The sequence below is a fragment of the Myotis yumanensis genome, unplaced genomic scaffold, assembly GCF_028538775.1.
Source record: "Myotis yumanensis isolate MYYU_CA2020_CCGP unplaced genomic scaffold, mMyoYum1.0.hap1 SCAF_14, whole genome shotgun sequence".
In the NCBI taxonomy this organism is placed as follows: domain Eukaryota; kingdom Metazoa; phylum Chordata; class Mammalia; order Chiroptera; family Vespertilionidae; genus Myotis; species Myotis yumanensis.
Window position 1 is genome coordinate 28,238,773 of NW_027223765.1, and position 18,453 is coordinate 28,257,225.

The 18,453-nt window shown below is 36.2% G+C and overlaps 1 protein-coding gene across 2 annotated transcripts in view; it reads left to right on the plus strand.

Moving 5' to 3' along the window:
* Positions 1-18,453, plus strand: part of PPP2R3A (protein phosphatase 2 regulatory subunit B''alpha) — a 127,196-nt gene that overhangs the window by 21,235 nt on the left and 87,508 nt on the right. Inside the window, exons 2-3 of one of the 2 annotated variants that reach the window (XM_070433463.1) lie at positions 3,510-3,696; positions 10,790-13,233. In XM_070433463.1, the coding sequence (XP_070289564.1) occupies positions 11,242-13,233 (1,992 nt within the window). In that variant the 5' untranslated portion in view covers positions 3,510-3,696; positions 10,790-11,241. The remainder of the gene's footprint in view (positions 1-3,509; positions 3,697-10,789; positions 13,234-18,453) is intronic. The other variant, XM_070433464.1, reaches the window with a different exon arrangement.

The following is an 18,453-nucleotide window of genomic DNA, read 5'->3' on the forward strand; positions in this document are numbered from 1 at the left end:
CCCCTGCTACCACTTATTCCAAACCAGCATCATTTTTTGCCTGGATTATTTCAGGTAAATTTGGTCTCTCTACTTTTGTTCCCTGTAGTCTATTCTCATCACAGTAATCAGAATTATCTTATTAAAAATTAATTCAGATCATTACATTTCTCTGTTCACAATTCTTCAGTAGCTTCCCATCTCAAAGTCAAAATCTAGTCTCACTCTTGCTAAAACATTCAAGATGCTTCCACCTCAGAGCCTTTGTAGTTGGTGTTCCTCCCATCTCTTCCTCCCAGTGTAGCCACACACATTTTCCCTGATGATACTGTCTTATTGAAGAGACCAGGCTAATTGTCGTATAGAACGACCCATACCATGAATTTCTGTTTCCTCATGGTATTGATTAACTTATTTCTCTACTGCCTGTTTTTCCTGTAATTGGACATCAGCACTAAAAGATTGATTAAAGCTAAATATTTTTGGCAAGAACACTCCATAAATGATACTTCTATACATTGCATCATATCAAGAGGTACATATAATCTGATTGTTAAGGTGTTAAGGTGGTGACTTTCAGATTCCTCCATTATAAATTTACATTTTTACCTTTGTAGTTATCAAATAATCCAAAGGGTGAATGATAATTTTTTAAATCCTGTGATTTTAAGGATATTTTTAGCTGTTAAACTCTGTCTTTTTTTTTTTTTTTCAAATAAAAGATGTTTTGGAGATCTAATATATAAAACAGATAAAAGCAGAGCTATTTTGGGTGCAGTGGGAAATGCCTAGTATTGGCAGCTTCCAAGAGAACTCTGACAAGCACAGTTTGTAACTCACAGAGCCAGGCCAAAGGACAGAGGCCCAGAGAGGACACATGAAGTCTTCAAGGCCACCTAGCATCTCACAAGAAAGGCTCAGTGCACTTTCTGTTAGAACACAGTTTGGGGATCTCTGTCACTTCCTTGGAAAGCTGTGGTTGTGGATTATCACTAGAATGACACTTGGTTTTTCCCTGGCAGTCCACTCACTGTTTTTAGTTGTCTGAGTGCTTTCTTTGACATTCTATCTGTTCTGCAGATGTGAAGATTTGAAATTACTTCATTTTTAGTGTGTGTTGGGTTGCAAGCTTTTTTGTTTCCCTTTTGGAAATTCCTCTTCATCCACAAAGAATTCCAGATTCAGACATTATTCATCTTATGTCTGGAACACTAAAATCTCAAGAGCTTCCACATGTCTTACCTCTTTCCACCTTTAGAATATTGAAAATGCTGCCACAGCTAAAGTCAGTTTTATCATTTGCTTGCTGCTTGCTTCCTTTCTGCACCTTACTTACACACTCTAATGTGCCTTTGTAGAGGACTGAATAAGTAAATTTTTTTAATAAGTAAATTTGTATATCCACACAATGTATACAAGATATGTAGATTTTTATTTTCATGGAAAGTAGAAAAAGAAAGTAATAAGTTATAATTAAATCTCACTTTGTTAATACACACACACACACACACACACACACATATACATATGATATTCACAAAAATCCCCAGCTCTGTGTTATGTGTTTTTAAAGCCAGAAAGGACATTTACAAAAATGTTCACATTGATACTATCTCTAGGTGTGATCTTTGCATCTCTCTCTCTCTCTCTCTCTCTCTCCAGGCATGTCTTATTTATGCAATCATTACTTTTATATTAAGATTAAAAAATAAACAACTTTGAGCTGTCAAATCTAAGCTGCATTGAAGGCAATTCCAGGTCCCTCCGCAGCTTTCTGGCATTCATACCATCCTTTGGGATTTTTTTTCCTGTTCTCTTATCATCCCATTCAAGCAAGTTTTCCCTTGACCGTGCTCTATTGATTTTATACCAGGTTCCTGGTCATTTTCTAGAATTGTCCAGTTGGCTCTGAAGAGCCTCATTCCCTGAAAAGATGTAAAAATTATGTTCTAAAAGTAACTGTCACTAAAATGTAATCTCCACTGGCCCAGGAGGAGGATAAATATCTCTTGAATTAATTGATCTATTCTTTTTTGTCTCATTTCTTTTATCCATAAGTTCCTTACAAGACAAGCTTTGCTTGTTTTTTGTAATGCCCTTAACATAGGTAATTAATATAAATAAATGGATAAAGTATTTTTTTAATGTTATTGATTTCAGAGAGAGGAAGTGAGAGGGAGAGGGAGAGAGAAACATCAGTGATGAGAATCATCTGTCGGCTGCCTCCTGCACGCCCTCTACTGGGCATGAGCTGACAACCTGGGCATGTGCCTGACCTGGAATCTAACCATGACCTCCTGGTTCATAGGTTGATGCTCAACCTCTGAGCCACACTGGCCAGGCAAATAAAGTCTATTTTTTAAATGCATAACTTAATAAAAATAAATTTAAGATCTTTTAGCTTCAGTCAGAATTTGTTCTTACAGGGATGTAGAAAAGCACAGGATTTAAAGATAGAAAACATTCAGATCTTGCTCATAGATTTGTGATCACGGATTAGTCACTTAAGTCCCTGAGCTGCCTTCATCTGTAGCCTCATTGATTCTTTTCTGGATTCTACAGAGGCCTTCTATCTGACCTACCTCGTTTTGATCTTGCTTCCTCAAGTCTATGTCTGTCCTCCACCTACAGAGTAATTCTGACCTTGTCCCCTCCTTCCTCCACTGAAACTTCTCAGGGCTCTGATGCTAAGTTGCCTCTGTCCTATTCCTTCAACTGTAGCTCCTAGAAGCCTCTCTTCACACTTGACACTGGAATAATACCAAACTCCTGGCAGCTCCTCGAACATCCCAGCCACCTCCTGCTTTGCTCCCTTTGTCCACAAACCATTTTCCCTTTCTTCTTGTGGCCAGCTACTTCTGCTCTACTCCAGAACTGGGCTCAGCAGTCTTCTTCTCTGGAATGTTTTCTTTGATGTAGAAGTTAGGTATTCTTTTTCTCTGCCCACTCATGTTGTCAGCTGCTTTAAGGCAAAGTCATTGATTATAGTTTGCTCATCTTGAAGAGTGCCTGGCTTATAGTGGCACTCAAAAGTTTATTAAGCTGCATTATATATATATATATATATATATATATATATATATATATATATATATATTCTTATTTTGGAGATACATAAAAATCAAAATACATTCTATATTTAAAAATCATTTGGACAGGATTTGTCCAAATGATTTTTAAATATAGAATGTATTTTGATTTTTATGTATCTCCAAAATAAGAAAAAGATTTAGAAAAGGAAAATATGTGAATTAAATTAACTTAAAATACTACCAGCAGACAGACAACTAGTGTTGATGTTTTGGTATCTAATAATTGTTTAAAATAGTAAAATTTTAACCCCCAAAGGTTCCTTTCAGGGCCAATACTCCGAGCAACCAGTAGCTTTGCAAATTACATGCATTGAAAATTAATAGCCAGTTCATTGTGCTTCCCACATCAAGTAATACAAAATAGTTCTCTGGTAAAATATAGCTTTTTAAAAAAATTCTAACCAAGAAAAAAATTTTTGCTTTTCTCATGTTCCCTAGATCCCAGAACCATCTTTCATTCTGTTTTTCCAGAAGAGAAGGTGAAATCCCAGTGAGGGAAGTGACCTGACCAACTTACTCAGTTGGTCAGTGTAGAAGCTGAAGCTGGGACAGGAGCTCCCGACTGCCACCTGGTGCTTTACCCCTCAGGCACATTTTCTGTTTCTCCACTGGAGTAAAAATAAAAGTAAGTTTTAAGTACTTTCTAATTTCCATAAGCTCAAATCAAGCCTGCTACTGAAATGTCCTTATTTTACATTTAGTCTCATTAAGACAGCCCTAAACCTAAAACATTAATCATTCTTTCAATATTCATGTATATAATTTCTTTGAGGATTAGAAAAATCTTCCCTTCTAAGAAATTTCTTCTCTCTCTCTCTCTTTCTCTCTCTCTCCTCCTCCTCCTCCTTCTCCTCACCCGAGGATATTTTTCCATTGATTTTTAGGGAGAGTGGAAGAGAGAGGGAAAGACAGAGAAACATCGATGTGAGAGAAACATTGATTGGTTGCCGCCTGCATGAGCCCTGACCAAGGCCCAGGCCAGGGAGGAGCCTGCAACCAAGGTACATGCCCTTGACTGGAATCAAACCCAGGACCCTTTGGTTCGCAGGCTGACGCTCTATCCACTAAGCCAAACCAGCTAGGGCCTAAGAAATTTCTTAATTTATTTTCTCAACTATTTTTGTAGTGAACGCAACAAATAAAATATTCCAGGTCTCCTTTTTTCCCTACAAGTAGTTTTATGGATCCTCTAAATTTTTCTCTTGGGACCAGTTTTCATACTGAGTCATCCACCAGAGAGTGCCTGTGTTTTCCAGGCAAACTAATAGTTTTATTATTTCTAAATGACTCATTACTTCTGAATCATCACACCTTGTGTACTCTGTTAAATAAAAGCTTTTAGTAATTTTTCTACAGTTTCTCCTCTCTCTTGTCTTCAAATGTCCCATCTAAGTGACATGGATATTTAACCACTTTTCTCTTGTGTCTACAAGATTTATGTTGATCATTTTCTTCTTGAACCCTTTCATCAGTTGAAATAAGCGATGGAAGTTCTTTACCTCATACTTTCTGTTCCAGATGTTTCCTGAAATAGAACACAATAGCAACATAAAAAATACGTGTAACACCATTCTCTATTTTCCATCATTATACTTATGTTGTTTAAGGTTTTATTAACTTAACAAAATTTTCCGTGAAATTAGGGAGAAATACTTGTAAAAGAAAACTATAGCTCTAATGTTAATTGGCAAACAAAATCTTTGGAATTCAGCATGTTGGAGGAATGAAACACTTTCATCCCTTGACTTCTGTGTAATATTTTGCTGGATCTCTTCCTGCCACTTGAAAATTAATTCTCTGTGTCTTTCCTGGAATCCTTCTCACCTCGTATATGCCAGCCTTTCTCAGAATTCTGTCCTTGATCCTTTTCTCATGCTATATATGTTCTGTGTTGTCTACTCTTGTGGCTTTAAAACTTTTATCTGATGCTTATTCCAAACCTTTATTTTCAACTGCTATTGCTTCCCTGCCACATATATCCATCTGCATGAGGAATACCTTCTCCTGGATGTCCCACCAAAATAACCCATTCCTAACGCTGAATTCATCTCCCCTACACCTTTGCCCCCAGTCTTATCTTTACACCTTCACAGAAACCATTTTTAATTTTTTAAATTTGTTATTAATATTATATATTAATTCTCATATTTAAAGTGTCAAGGCTTAAAAGGCTTTTAAAATATATCAGTTTCCAAGTAGGCTGCTCCTCAGAGACAACCACTGTCCATTTTTTTAGCTATCTTTTCCATTTTTACCTCCATATTTATAAATGCATACATATTGTAAATTTATTCATAAATTTTATTTTTTTCATTCGTAAATTTTAAACACTAAGTCTTGCCTTCCTGATATGAATTTCAGTTCTCTCACCCCTGTTCTACCACATTAACAGAGTAAAGGGTAAAAAATATGTGATCATCTCAACCGGTGCAGAATAGGTATTTGACAAAATTAAACAACAGTATGAGATTTTTTAAAAACTCTCAACAAACAAGAACTAGAAGAGAGCTTTCTTAACTTTATAAAGGATATCAAAACCTACAACTGTCATTATACTTTATGGCTCACCTCTTCTAGTCACTATTGTTATGGAGATTCTAGCCAGTGTGTTAATAAAAATTAATAAGAAGTAAGGCAGTAAATATTAGAAAGGAAAAAAGTAAAACTATCTCTTCTCAGACAACATGATTGTCTTTTAAAAAAAAAATCCCAAGGTATTTACCAAAAGAAGAAAAAATACTACTCTTAATAAGTGAATCTAGCAAAATGCCAAATAACAAGAACAGTGTATATAAATTAACTGTGTTTCTTTACACCAGCAATAAACATGAGGGAAAATGCAAATAAAATAGCAATGCCGTTTGCATTAGCATCAGAAAACATGAAATACTTGGGAATAAATTTAATGAAAGGCCTACAAAAACATTGCTGAGAAAAATTAAAGAGCATCTGAATAAATGGAGACTGCATGGATTAGAGACTTAATATTATTAAGATCTCCATTATCACCAAATGGAGATGTAACTTCATTGAAATTCCAATAAAAAATCCCAGGATCGTAGAGAATCTAGAAATAAACTTATATATGTGGCCATTTGTTTTTTCAACAAAGATTCCAATGTAATTCAGTGAGCAGTCTTTTGAATAAATAAATAGTGCTGGGTGATCTTCAAACTCAGCCTTATACCATTCATAAAAATTAATTTAAAGTAGATCATAGAGCTAAACATAAGAGTTGGAAATATAGAACTACAAAAAAAAACTTTAAGAGAAAAACTTCATAACCTTGGCATAAGCAAAGATTTTTAAGACAGGATACAAATGTATTAACTATAAAAGAAAAATTGATTATTTGGATTAATAAAAATTAGTAAAATTAAAACCTCTACTGCTAAGGAAATGGAAAGTGAAGCCACAGACCAGAGAAAATATCTGTATCTAAAATATATAAATGAATTCTTAGAACTGGGTAATCAAAGACAATTCAGAAGATTTGAAGATACTTCACAAAAGATACAGATGAATTGCTAATAAGCCTATGAATAAGTGCTCAACGTCATTAGTCATCTGAACCAAATGCCAGGCAAGTAATCTTTGTTTCTCTGCCATTAAAACACACACACACACACACACACACACACACACACACACACACACATCTTAAATCATTTTCCACTGTAAACTTCTCATTGAAATTGGTGCCACCCCTTGGGGTTTGGCTTTGTTAGTGCTCCCTCACTCTGCTATTCCTATCCCTTCAAAACTTAAACTCAAAGACTAAAGTTTGTAATAAGTTCTTTAACTCTTCTTCCCAGTACTTTTCTTTCTTGGTAAGATATCTTAGGACAAGTTCATCAGATTTCATTTTTAAAACTTATCAGTCTTAATTTTTGCCTTATCTTCTTTTTCCTTCCTATGTTGTTGTTTTTTAAGTCAGAGTTTCTGAAAGCTACATTTCTGTTATCTGCAACTACACTATTTAGTATGGTAGCCACTAGCCACATGTGGCTTTTTAAGTTAAAATTAACTAGAATGGGCAAAAGACTTAAACAATGCTTCTCCAAAGAAGGTATGGGGCTGGTTGATAAGCACAGAAAAAGATGTTCAACATCATTAGCCATTGAGGAAATGTACATTAAAGTCACAATGCACTAACACTACACACGATTAGAATGGCTAAAATAGAAAATACTGACAGCTCCAAATGCTGAAGAGGATGTGGAATCAACTGTCTCTCTCATACAGTTGCTAGTGGGAATGTGAAATGGTATAGCCAATCTGGTAAAGTTTGGCAGTTTCTTAAAAGATATGTTTACCCTACAATCCAGCAGTCACAATCCTGTGTATTTACCTCGAGAAATGAAAATTATGTACACACAAAAAGCTGTGCACTAATATTCAAAAACTGGAAACAACATAAATATCCTTTAATGGATGAATGACTAAACAAACTGAGATATATCCACACAATAGAATACTCAGCAATTAAAAGGAATGAAGTATTGATACATACAGTAAAGTGAATGACTGTCAAAATCATTGTGTTAAGTGAGAGAAGCCAATCTTAGAAGCTTACATCTGTGTAATTCCATACATAAAACATTCTTGAAATGTCAAGATTATAATGGTGGAGAACAGATCAGCAGTCACCAAGAATTAGGATTGTGATAACCGTGTGACTATAAAAGGGTAGCATGAGGGGTTTTTCAGAGGCAGTAGGACAGTTTATATCCTGTTTGTGTTAGCAGTTACTATAAGAGGAAGGGACGAAGGATGAAAAAGGAAAGAGTGAGTGCATGTAAAGCTGGTGCTCAGATTATATTACCAACGTCAATATCCTGATTTTGATCATTGTATTATGGTAATGTAGGGGAAACTGGGGCAAGGGTACACCAGAACTCTTTCTATACTATTTTTGCAACTTTTTTCTGATTCTAAAATAATTTCAAAATTAATTTTTTAATTAAATAAAATTAAAATTCAGTTCTTCAGTTACACTATTCACTTTTAAAGTGCTCAATAGTCCCATGTCTATCAGACAGCACAGACATAGAATATTTCCAACCCAGAAAAGTTTTATTGGGCAGTACTGGTCAAAAAGCACATGTCTGACTTTAGCCAGTGTTCTCTCTTCCTGGACTATTTCAAATTCTAATATTACACGATTACTTTCTTATATTTTCTGTCATGTTATCAACCAGTTGTTTTATTTATATTCAAACCTAGATAAATACTTCCCTTTAATTTCTCAAATTTTATAGAAATAAAATAGGTTTATGCCAATTTAGGAATTTATCTGTTGCCTTTTAATAGGTATCTGGATATTTAAATTTTCCCTGGATCAGTTTTATCACCTGTATTGTCTATCACCTGTATCACCTGTATTAGGATATAGTCCTAATATTTTTCATTCACTTATCCAGTGGTCAGCAAACGGCGGCTCGCGAGCCACATGCGGCTCTTTGGCCCCTTGAGTGTGGCTCTTCCACAAAATACCGACTTCTGCGCATGGGCCACGAAGTTTCAATCGCACTGTACGTGCGCGCCTGCACGTGGTATTTTGTGGAAGAGCCACACTCAAAGGGCCAAAGAGCTGCATGTGGCTCGCGAGCCGCAGTTTGCCGACTACTGACTTATCCTAATATACTTTCTTGACAGTATCATTTTTGTTTTCTTTGCCTTTTTATCCTTACCCAAAGCGCTTTCAAAATCTTGGATTTCTGAAAAGGTTTATAGTTTTTTATGTTTGGTGCAATTTCTTCCCTGTCTTCTGGATGTGCATCTTTTAAGAAGGTAATTCCTTTAATTGCCATGTTCTAGTCTTTTGTCCCATAACACTGTTCTTCTTTGGCTTCTTTGCATTTTTACTTAAGAATTACTGGGCACTTCCTTTACTCTGGAACTTCTTTCTGCTTCAGCTTCACCCATCCTGCATGCTGTCTAGTTTAATGAGCCATAAAGGAAGTGGAGGATGAGACATAGCAACAAAGTTAAGACACTAAAGGACAAGAAGAATGATGGTAACCTACCTGAAGAAAACCACAAGGAGAGAAATAAGGGAATATTGTTGGAATAAAACTACATAAGACAACAGTAATTACAATACTGTAAGACTGGCACAAAAACAGAGTAATCATTGGATCCAAAAAGCCAGGAAATTAACCAGTATAAAAATTCAACAAAAGAAAGGGTTCTTCATGAATTAATTGCATTAATGCAATTGAATCTACATTTACTAAGTCTCTAATGCCTAAATGATCAATAAATAATTTACCAAAGAAGAAAGAAAATAAGCAAAAACAGTTTTCTAGGGTTAAAGAAATAAAAATGAAAGCAGTGAAGTTCTGTTTCATTATTAAATGGGTAAAAGCTTTATTGTTGAAACATCAATACTATTGATGGTGCATTGGTGCTGTTGATCTTCTTTACTGTCATCATCTCCTTGCTTTCATTGCTTAACTGCATCATTCTTGATACAGTAGTATCACACATTCTGTCCCTCAGCAAACCATTTGAAATATATACTACATCTAAACATCTCCATTGTTATTCTCCTGGTCCAAGTCCCCTCGTCTTCTTGCCTAATTTATTGTAATAGCCCCTAACTTTCCCCCCTGCTTATCTTGCTCCTCTACAATCTCCTCTAAACACGATAGTCAAAATTACTAATTTAAAATGTAAGTCTGTTCATGTCATTCCTCTGCTCACTAGTCATCAGTTGTTACCAAGCTTGCTCAGAGCAAAGCCAAATTCCGCACAGTAGACTACAGACCCTGCATTTTTTAGATTCCCACCTTTCCTTTCTGACCTCATCGCCCACACTGCCCCCCTTGCTTTCTCTGCTCCAGTCACTTTAGCCTCCTTGTCATTTTAGTAAATCCCACCTCAGGGCCTCTGCACTTAATGGTTAACCTGCCTAGTATGATTTAACCCAAAATACCTCCTCTCTTTTTTCAGGTCTCTGTTAATGAGTCAGTGAGGTTTTCCCTGACTGCCCTTTATAACACAGCATCCTCCCTTCCTTTCTAAACACTTTGCCCCACTTTCTTTTTCTCCATAGCACATATTACCATCTAAGTTATATGTTTAAGCTCCATATTCATAGCATTTAGCAAGTGCCTGGCACTCAATATTTACTGAGTGAATACATTGATACATTGATTGAACCTTTTTGGAAAGCGACTACAACATGATTTAGAAGCCTTTTTTTTTTTAAGAGAACAATTAAGTAAATTTTATCCTCTTGATGGAGAGAGAGAGAGAGAGCGAGAGAGAGCGAGAGCTGCATATGGCGGGATTTGAGAGTCTGGGATCAAGAACAGTAATGAAGATTTGTTTGTTTTTCTTTCCTAATAAGAGAAGAGAGGATGATGGGAGAATAATTTCCAAGTATAGAGGAAGTTGTAGATCAAGAACAAGTATTTGTGTTGCCAAACAAGTACTTTGATGGAAGTACTTGTTAGTTTCATGTAAAGTGGTAAGGAGTGTGGGATAAGAAATACCAACTGGGAGGCAGTTGTAACAAGGCAGAGTTGAGGTAATACTTCTCTAGGTAGTAACGAGTGTAGGGTTTGATGAAATAAAGGCATGAATCAAAGATCAGCAGTCAGTGATATGGCTTGATAATTAACTACATAAGGATGCAAAGAAGAGGAAATAAAAGGTTCTCTCGGTATTAAAATATATTTCCTTTTAATTATTTTCTTTTTTCTTTACAGGTTTTTTCTCATTCACAGAAAAATGGATCATTTAAACCTTTGGAGGACTCAGTTATCACAACACTTTTATACTACCAACTAAGATTTACGACAATAAATTTATGACAGTAAATTTCTGCATCATAGAATTGCTGAAGAACAGTTAATATAAAAAAGGATATTTTTTATAAAAATACTCCTATAGTATCATGATATTACTAAATAAAACAAAAAAGCACAATTATTAAATTATTAGACTTGCTACTACAAGCACATATGTGCAATAGCTACTGTATCCTTACAGTTACCAAACCTCAAATTTGGATGGTTTCCCTTTGTGGGAAAGGTTTTTATAATTGCAAGAAACCACTGAACATTGTCAAATATATTTTCAGCTGAGTGTCATTTAGGAGAATTTACTTGAAACAAGTTCTAGAAAATTCCAAGTCCCACCACTAAGTGGATTTAATATTATGGCAGCAACTTACAGACTTGTGGTTAGTACTGTGAACCACTACAGCAGTGTGGTGATAGACCGGCGTTTTGAGCAAGCTATACATTATTGCACTGGAACCTGTCACACCTTCGCACATGGAGTTGACTGCATTGTGGTACATCGTAGTGTCTGTGCAGACTTACACATCCCTGTGTCTCAGTTCAAAGATGTGGATCTGAACTCCATGTTTCTACCCCACGAGAATGGGTTTTCCTCAACTGAAAGTGACTATCCCCATCAGGCCCTCGCAGGCATACCCAGGGTCAAGAAAGGAACTACATTTCAGAATACCTGTAACTTAAAGGACATTGCAGGAGAAGCAATCAGTTTTGCCAGTGGGAAAATAAAAGAATTTTCCCTTGAAAAACTCAAAAACTCTAACCATGCAGCTTACAAAAAGGGAAGGAAAGTTAAGTCTGACTCATTTAATAGGAGGTCAGTTGATTTTGACTTGCTCTGTGGCCATTATAACAATGATGGGAACTCATCATCCTTTGGTTTACTCCGGAGTTCCTCAGTTGAGGAAAAATCTTTGTCCCATAGAAACTCACTTGATATGAACCTGACTTCGATGTTTCTTCACAACTTCTCTGAAGAAGACCTGGTTACTCAGATTTTGGAAAAACATAAAATAGAAAATTTTTCTTCTGGAACAGATATAAAGGTGTGCTTGGACATCTTGCTGAAATGCTCTGAGGATTTGAAAAAATGCACAGACATTATAAAACAATGCATAAAGAAAAAGTCAGGGAGTAGCATCAATGAAGGAAATGGTAATGATGCAGTTTCTAGCTCTGAAATTGTCTATATGAATGTAATGACCAGGTTAGCATCCTATCTGAAAAAGCTACCATTTGAATTCATGCAATCTGGGAATAATGAGGCTATAGATCTAACAGAACTGATCAGTAATATGCCTAGTTTACAACTGACTCCCTTCTCCCCAATATTTGGCACTGAGCAGCCCCCTAAATATGAAGATGTTGTCCAGCTCTCAGCCCCTGACCCTGGACAGTTTCAAACTATAGAATTACAAGATGACAAGCATAGTTCTAAGAAAACAGACACTGTAAAATCCATTCCAAACAACTCTACAAATTCCTTATATAACTTAGAGATAAATGATCCCAGAAGTCTAAAAGATGTCCAGCTTCAGTCACGGTCATTAACTGTGAATGCTTTAGGAAATGTTTCTTCTGGTGACCTAATGGAAACCCTTTATATTGAAGAAGAGTCAGATGGAAAGAAAGCAGTAGGTAAAGGACAAAGGACAGAGAATGGACTCAATCAGGAATTGTTGAAGGTAAATGAAGATAGAGCAGAATTTTCAGACCATGGTAGTCATCTTAAAAAATGTCCTGCCTCAGGACAAAATGAAATTGGTAAGATATTTGAGAAACCAGTAGTTAATCTACCTAAGGAAGATCTTAAGTCAAAAGTTCCTAAAGGTGAAGAGGAAGACCACAGAGATTTTATGAATTCTAACAGTAAGGAAGAGATAGATAAGTTGTTAATGGATTTGGAATCTTTTTCACAGAGAATGGAGACCTCTCTTAGAGAGCCACTTGCCAAAGGTAAAAACTCTAACTCTCTAAATAATCATGGTCAGTTGACTGATCAGCTCCCTGTGAACCTTGAGCCTAAATCTAAACTCTCTTCACCCATGGAAAAAGTATCACCTTCCTGTCTAACAAGGATCATTGAAACCAATGGACACAAAATAGAGGAAGAGGATCGAGCCCTCTTGCTACGAATCCTAGAAAGCATTGAAGACTTTGCTCAAGAACTAGTTGAATGCAAATCAGGCAGAGGGAGCTTATCACAAGAAAAGGAAATGATGCAAATTCTACAGGAAACCTTGACAACTTCTTCCCAGGCCAATTTATCAGTCTGTAGAAATCCTGTTGGTGATAAAATGAAAGATACTACTTCAGTGGTTTTGATACAGCAGACTCCAGAGGTGATCAAGGTAAGACCCAACAATTTTGAGTCCTGAAAGTCTCCAAAGAACTGTTTTAATGTTTGTAAAATTTATAAACAAAAACTATTTTTGTTACCCATTCTCTGTTCTAAATTTCCTACCCTACTCTAGGCATGCTCTCACTTAGTTCAGTGGGAAAATCTAAAAAGCAAAGGCTATAAAGTCAAGCAAACTGGTTTCAGCTGCCCTTCCCACCCCCTTCATCTTCCTCTCTGTGACCAAAGGAAAGTTACTTAGCCTTAATATCCTCATTTACATAATGGAAATAGTAAGGATCACAATAACGTGTGAAGCACAGCCAAGGTGCCTTAAACAAAGTGGGCATTTAATATTAGTTCTCATCCTCCCCAGTCAAGCAGTAGACCATTCATTACTACATGCCTGTGTAGACTATTAGGTGCAGTTTGGGATACAAAAGAAAAGAAGTTAGTTAGAGCGTCATCCTATGTACTAAAAGGTTGTGGGTTTGATTCCGAGTCAGGGCACATACTTAGGTTGCGAAAACAAAATTTAACAGTACGTGAACATGTAGGGCACTACTCTGAAAGTATTGTTAGTTCTATCGATCTTCAAAGAAGGTAAAGACTAGAGTATATGAAATTTGCTTCTTTTTCCCCCCCAATATATTTGTATTGATTTCAGAAAGGAAGGGAGAGGGAAAGAGAGATAGAAACGTCAATGATGATAGAGAACCATTGATCAGCTGCCTCCTGCACACCCCCTACTGGGAATCAAGCCTACAACCCTAGTATGTTCCCTGACCAGGAATCGAACCATGACCTCCTGGTTCATAGGTCTAAGTTCAACCACTTAGCCACACCAGCTGGGTGAGATTCGCTTTTTTATGCAAGTGGGAATAAATATCACTCTAGAGTCATAGGATAGAAGTATTTTCAAAAGGCTTTGAATCTACCTCGCTACTGACAGCACTGCTTTTGAATATTCCTAGAAAATATCTCATTTGTGTTTGTTTTAGCATAACAGGATTACTTCTTATTCATTTTGTATGTCCAACATGGGTTAACTAGAAACTCTGCTCCCCCTCACTCAAGGACCCAGGCTGATGGATGCTTCATGTTCCTTCAGCTGCCCTATGGCCCCATCTGGAATATGTGGCTTATGAGTTCACTGAGGAAGAGGAAGAAAGAGAGAGTGCTTTTAACCATCTTGTTCTACACATGACACACTTCCCTTCTGCTCACATTCCAGTGATTTCGATTTAAAAGCTAAGAAACAGGGAAGCACATAGAATATTCAGTGAGCAATATCTCTATCACATGAATAAACCATATATGTCAGTGTGTGTGAACTCAGACAAAGGAAAATCAACAAAGCAAATTGTGAAATAATGATTTGAATTATGTGGTGATATGTCCATTCGTACAAAACTTAGGAAAAAATGCATCGATACACCGATTAACCAATATTCAGAATAGTGATGAATCCCTGAGGGAAAGAAGAGAGATTGAACTGAGGGTACACAGGCGGTCTCAGTAGTATTAGTAATGCTATTTTATTACTAATAAAATAACAATGATCAATGGTTCTCTATCATCATCTACTATATCTGGTAGATTATAAGTATTTTCTCCTATTTTTATGACTTTTTGTATATCTTAAACATATTAAGTTTTTAAGAAACAGTCGGATATTAGAGATGGTATATATGTGGCCACATTAAAAAACAATTACAGCCTGGCTGGTGTAGCTCAGTGGTTGAACCTATGAACCAGGAGATCATGGTTTGATTCCTGGTCAGGGCACATGCCAAGGTTGTGGGCTTGCTCCCCAGTAGTGGGTGTGCAGGAGGCAGCTGATCAATGATTCTTTCTCATCATTGATGTTTTATCTTCTCTCCCTCTCTGAAATCAATAAAAATATATTTTAAGAAAAACCAATTACATATTTTACCATTTTCATTATAATATTTATTAAAGAAGGAAAAAATATATATTGTGATCAGATGAATAATTTTTGCCTCATATTTGTTTTATAGCTGTTGTTCCATGAACATTTTTAATTACCAGTGACACTAAAGTTTAAAACAATACATACTTAAGGTTACTAGATGATGATTTGGGTCTAAATATCCTCAAACATTCTCTGAACATTTCTGTGAAATCTATGTGTGAGTCTCAATTGTTGATTCACAAATGGTAATATCTTTTAACTTGAGTTAATGCAGAGGGGTGAAACTGTGGAAATTAATTACAAAAATAAGGAAAAAAGTCTTTTCATGTGCACAGGTAATACTGATATTCTTAATATTTTATGAAAAACCTATATAGCAACCTCAGAATGATCATAATATAAGAGCTAAGAGTTCTTGTGAGCTAAGGCAGGCTAAGGCATTTAGATCTATTATCTCACTATTTTTCCCCACAATATCCTATTTGCCCATTTTTTAAAAAATGTCCACCTTCTCTGATGACTTATTTCAATGTCTCACAACCATTTTAACAGAAACTCTTACTGTAAATATATAGTTTTTACTTTTATTTCACCCTCTGCTTTCATCTTTTGTGGAAAAAAATGACAAAATTCTTCTAAAAGAGATGGGCTATAGAAAGCAGAAGATGTGAACCTGAAGCCAAGAAAAAGTCTCATGTGGCACCTTTCCTTTGACCCTGGCTCATGAACAGGTCCCCTGTAACACCCCAATCTAAATACAGCTACCTACACAATTTGCAATCCTAAGATCTGGAAACAGCCCAAGTGTCCATTAGCAGATGAGTGGATAAAAAGGCTGTGGTACATTTATACCATGAAATGTTATGCAGCAGTAAAAAAGAAGAATGTCTTACCCTTTGAGACAGCATGGAGGGACCTGGGGAGTATCATGCTAAGTAAAATAAGTCAGTCAGAGAAAAACAAGTATCACATGATCTCACTCATATGTGGACTCTAAGTAACAAAATAATCTGATGAACGGAGTGGATCCAGAGACATGGAAGCATGGAACACAGAGTATGGAATCTCAGGGAAGGTGGGGGAGGGTGTATGGGTGGGAGGTAATCAACCAAGGACCTTGTATGCATATATGCATGGCCCATGGATGCAGATAATGGGTGGTGAGGGTGGGGGTCCAGGGGGCTGGGGTGGACTAGAGGTGGTCAATGTGGGGAAAAAGGGGGCATATGTAATACTTCCAACAACAAAGAATTATTTAAAATTAAATAAATACAGCTACTTAAAAATGTCACAGAGGGCTCTAAATGAGCTTCCCATTTTTTTAACAAGTATGGACTGAAATCAAAATCTTATTAAAAGACTCTCCCATCAGTCTTTTAAATAAGTTCCCATATCATAGAATAGCATAAAATTTGATGAGATTTCTTCTTGATAAAAGTGGAAAAAGTAAAAAGCTAATTTAAGGAGACAAATAATATTTAATACAAGAAAACAAACCATTCTTTGACTCAGTTCTCCCTACTTAAAAATAAAAAAATCTTTTTTCTTTTTTGTTTTTAATTTATTTTTATTGTTGACAGCATTACGGAGGTCCCCCCTTTCCCTCTTTGACCTCCACCTGGCCCCTACCCCACCCCACCCCAGGCCTTTAAAAAACAATCCTTGAATAATATAAAACTATTCTTAGCTCCAAGCCTGACAAAGGCAGACAGTGGGATAGGTTTGACATATGTTTCAAAATAGTTTCACAAGTGTGATCAGTATTTGTTATCCACAATGCAAACCTGTATTGGGAGAGGGAGCCAATTAGAAGATACTAGGAGGATATTGAAAGAGTGATAAAGAGGATATTGGTCTAGATCAGAAGTTAGCAACCTGTGGCCCATAGGCCATATCTGACCTCCTGTGCCTGTGTTTGTAAATATTGTAGTTACCCTTTTAATAATCCTTTAGTTTTAACTGTGTGGACCCACATATAAACAGATTTCTTTCAATAAACATATTGGAAAAATTTTTGGAGATTTGTGACAATTTGAAAAAAATTCACAGATGAACTACAAAGCTTAGAAATATTGAAAAATTAAGAAAAACTTACATAGTTCATAAATGCATAAAGTATATGTAGATACTAGTCTACTTTATCATTTACTACCATAAAATATACACAACTGAATTATAAAAAGTTAAAATTTATCAAAACTTCCGCACACACTTACAGAATGTACACGGTGCCATTAGCATTCAAGAGACATGTAAACAAACATTACATGTTATTGGTGAGGCTTCTGGTAAACAATAATCTATTAAATCGTTACTGCATAAAATTAATTGTAGTACATGCTGTAATACTGTAATAATTTTGTAAACACCTCCTGTTGTTCTTGCGGTGAGCCCAAGTGTTGCGAGTATCCGTTTAAAATGCCTATGATGTTAATCATCTCCACGTGAGCAGTTTGTTTCTCCAGTATATTGCATATCACAGTAAAAATTGACCTTTCACAGTTCTCACCTGGTGTTCGTGTTAATGCAATACCGTAAACCTTGAATAGCACCACGGGACCCAAAAGAAATGCCACTAGTGATGCTGGAAGTGCACCCAAGAAGCAAAGAAAAGTCATGACATTGCAAGAAAAGTTGAATTGCTTGATATGTACTGGAGATTGAGGTCTGCAAGCTATTGTTACCTGCCATTTCAAGATAAATGAATCTAGTCTAAGGACCATTGTAGAAGAAAAGGAAATTGATGAAGCTGTTGCTGCAGTTATACCAGCAAGCACAAAAATCCTGCACTTTTTGTGAAATACCTTTTATCTCATATTGAAAATGCAGCTTTTATGTGTGTGCAGGGTTTCTATAAGAAAGGCATACCTATATACTCTAATATGATTAGAGAAAAAGCAAAGTCATTATATGACAAAGCAGAAGGAAGGTAAAAGACCTAAAGCTGGAGAATTTAATGCTAGCAAAGGATGGTTTGATACTTTTATAAAGCGGTTTGGCTTTAAAAAAATGTCAAGATAACAGGAGAAGCAGCCTCTGCCAACCAAAAGACAGCAGACAAGTTTCCAGGTGCCATTAAGAAAATCATTGAAGAGAAAAGATATCTGCCTGAACAGGTTTTAATGCAGACAAAAGTGCTCTATTCTGCTGGGAGGGAAATGCCACAAAGGATATATATCAGTAAGGAAGAGCAGGGAGCACCAAGATTTAAGGCAGGAATGCATAGGTTAACTCTATTGTTTTGTGCAAATGCAGTGGGGTTTCTGATTAACTGTCCTTATCTATAAAGCTGCTTAC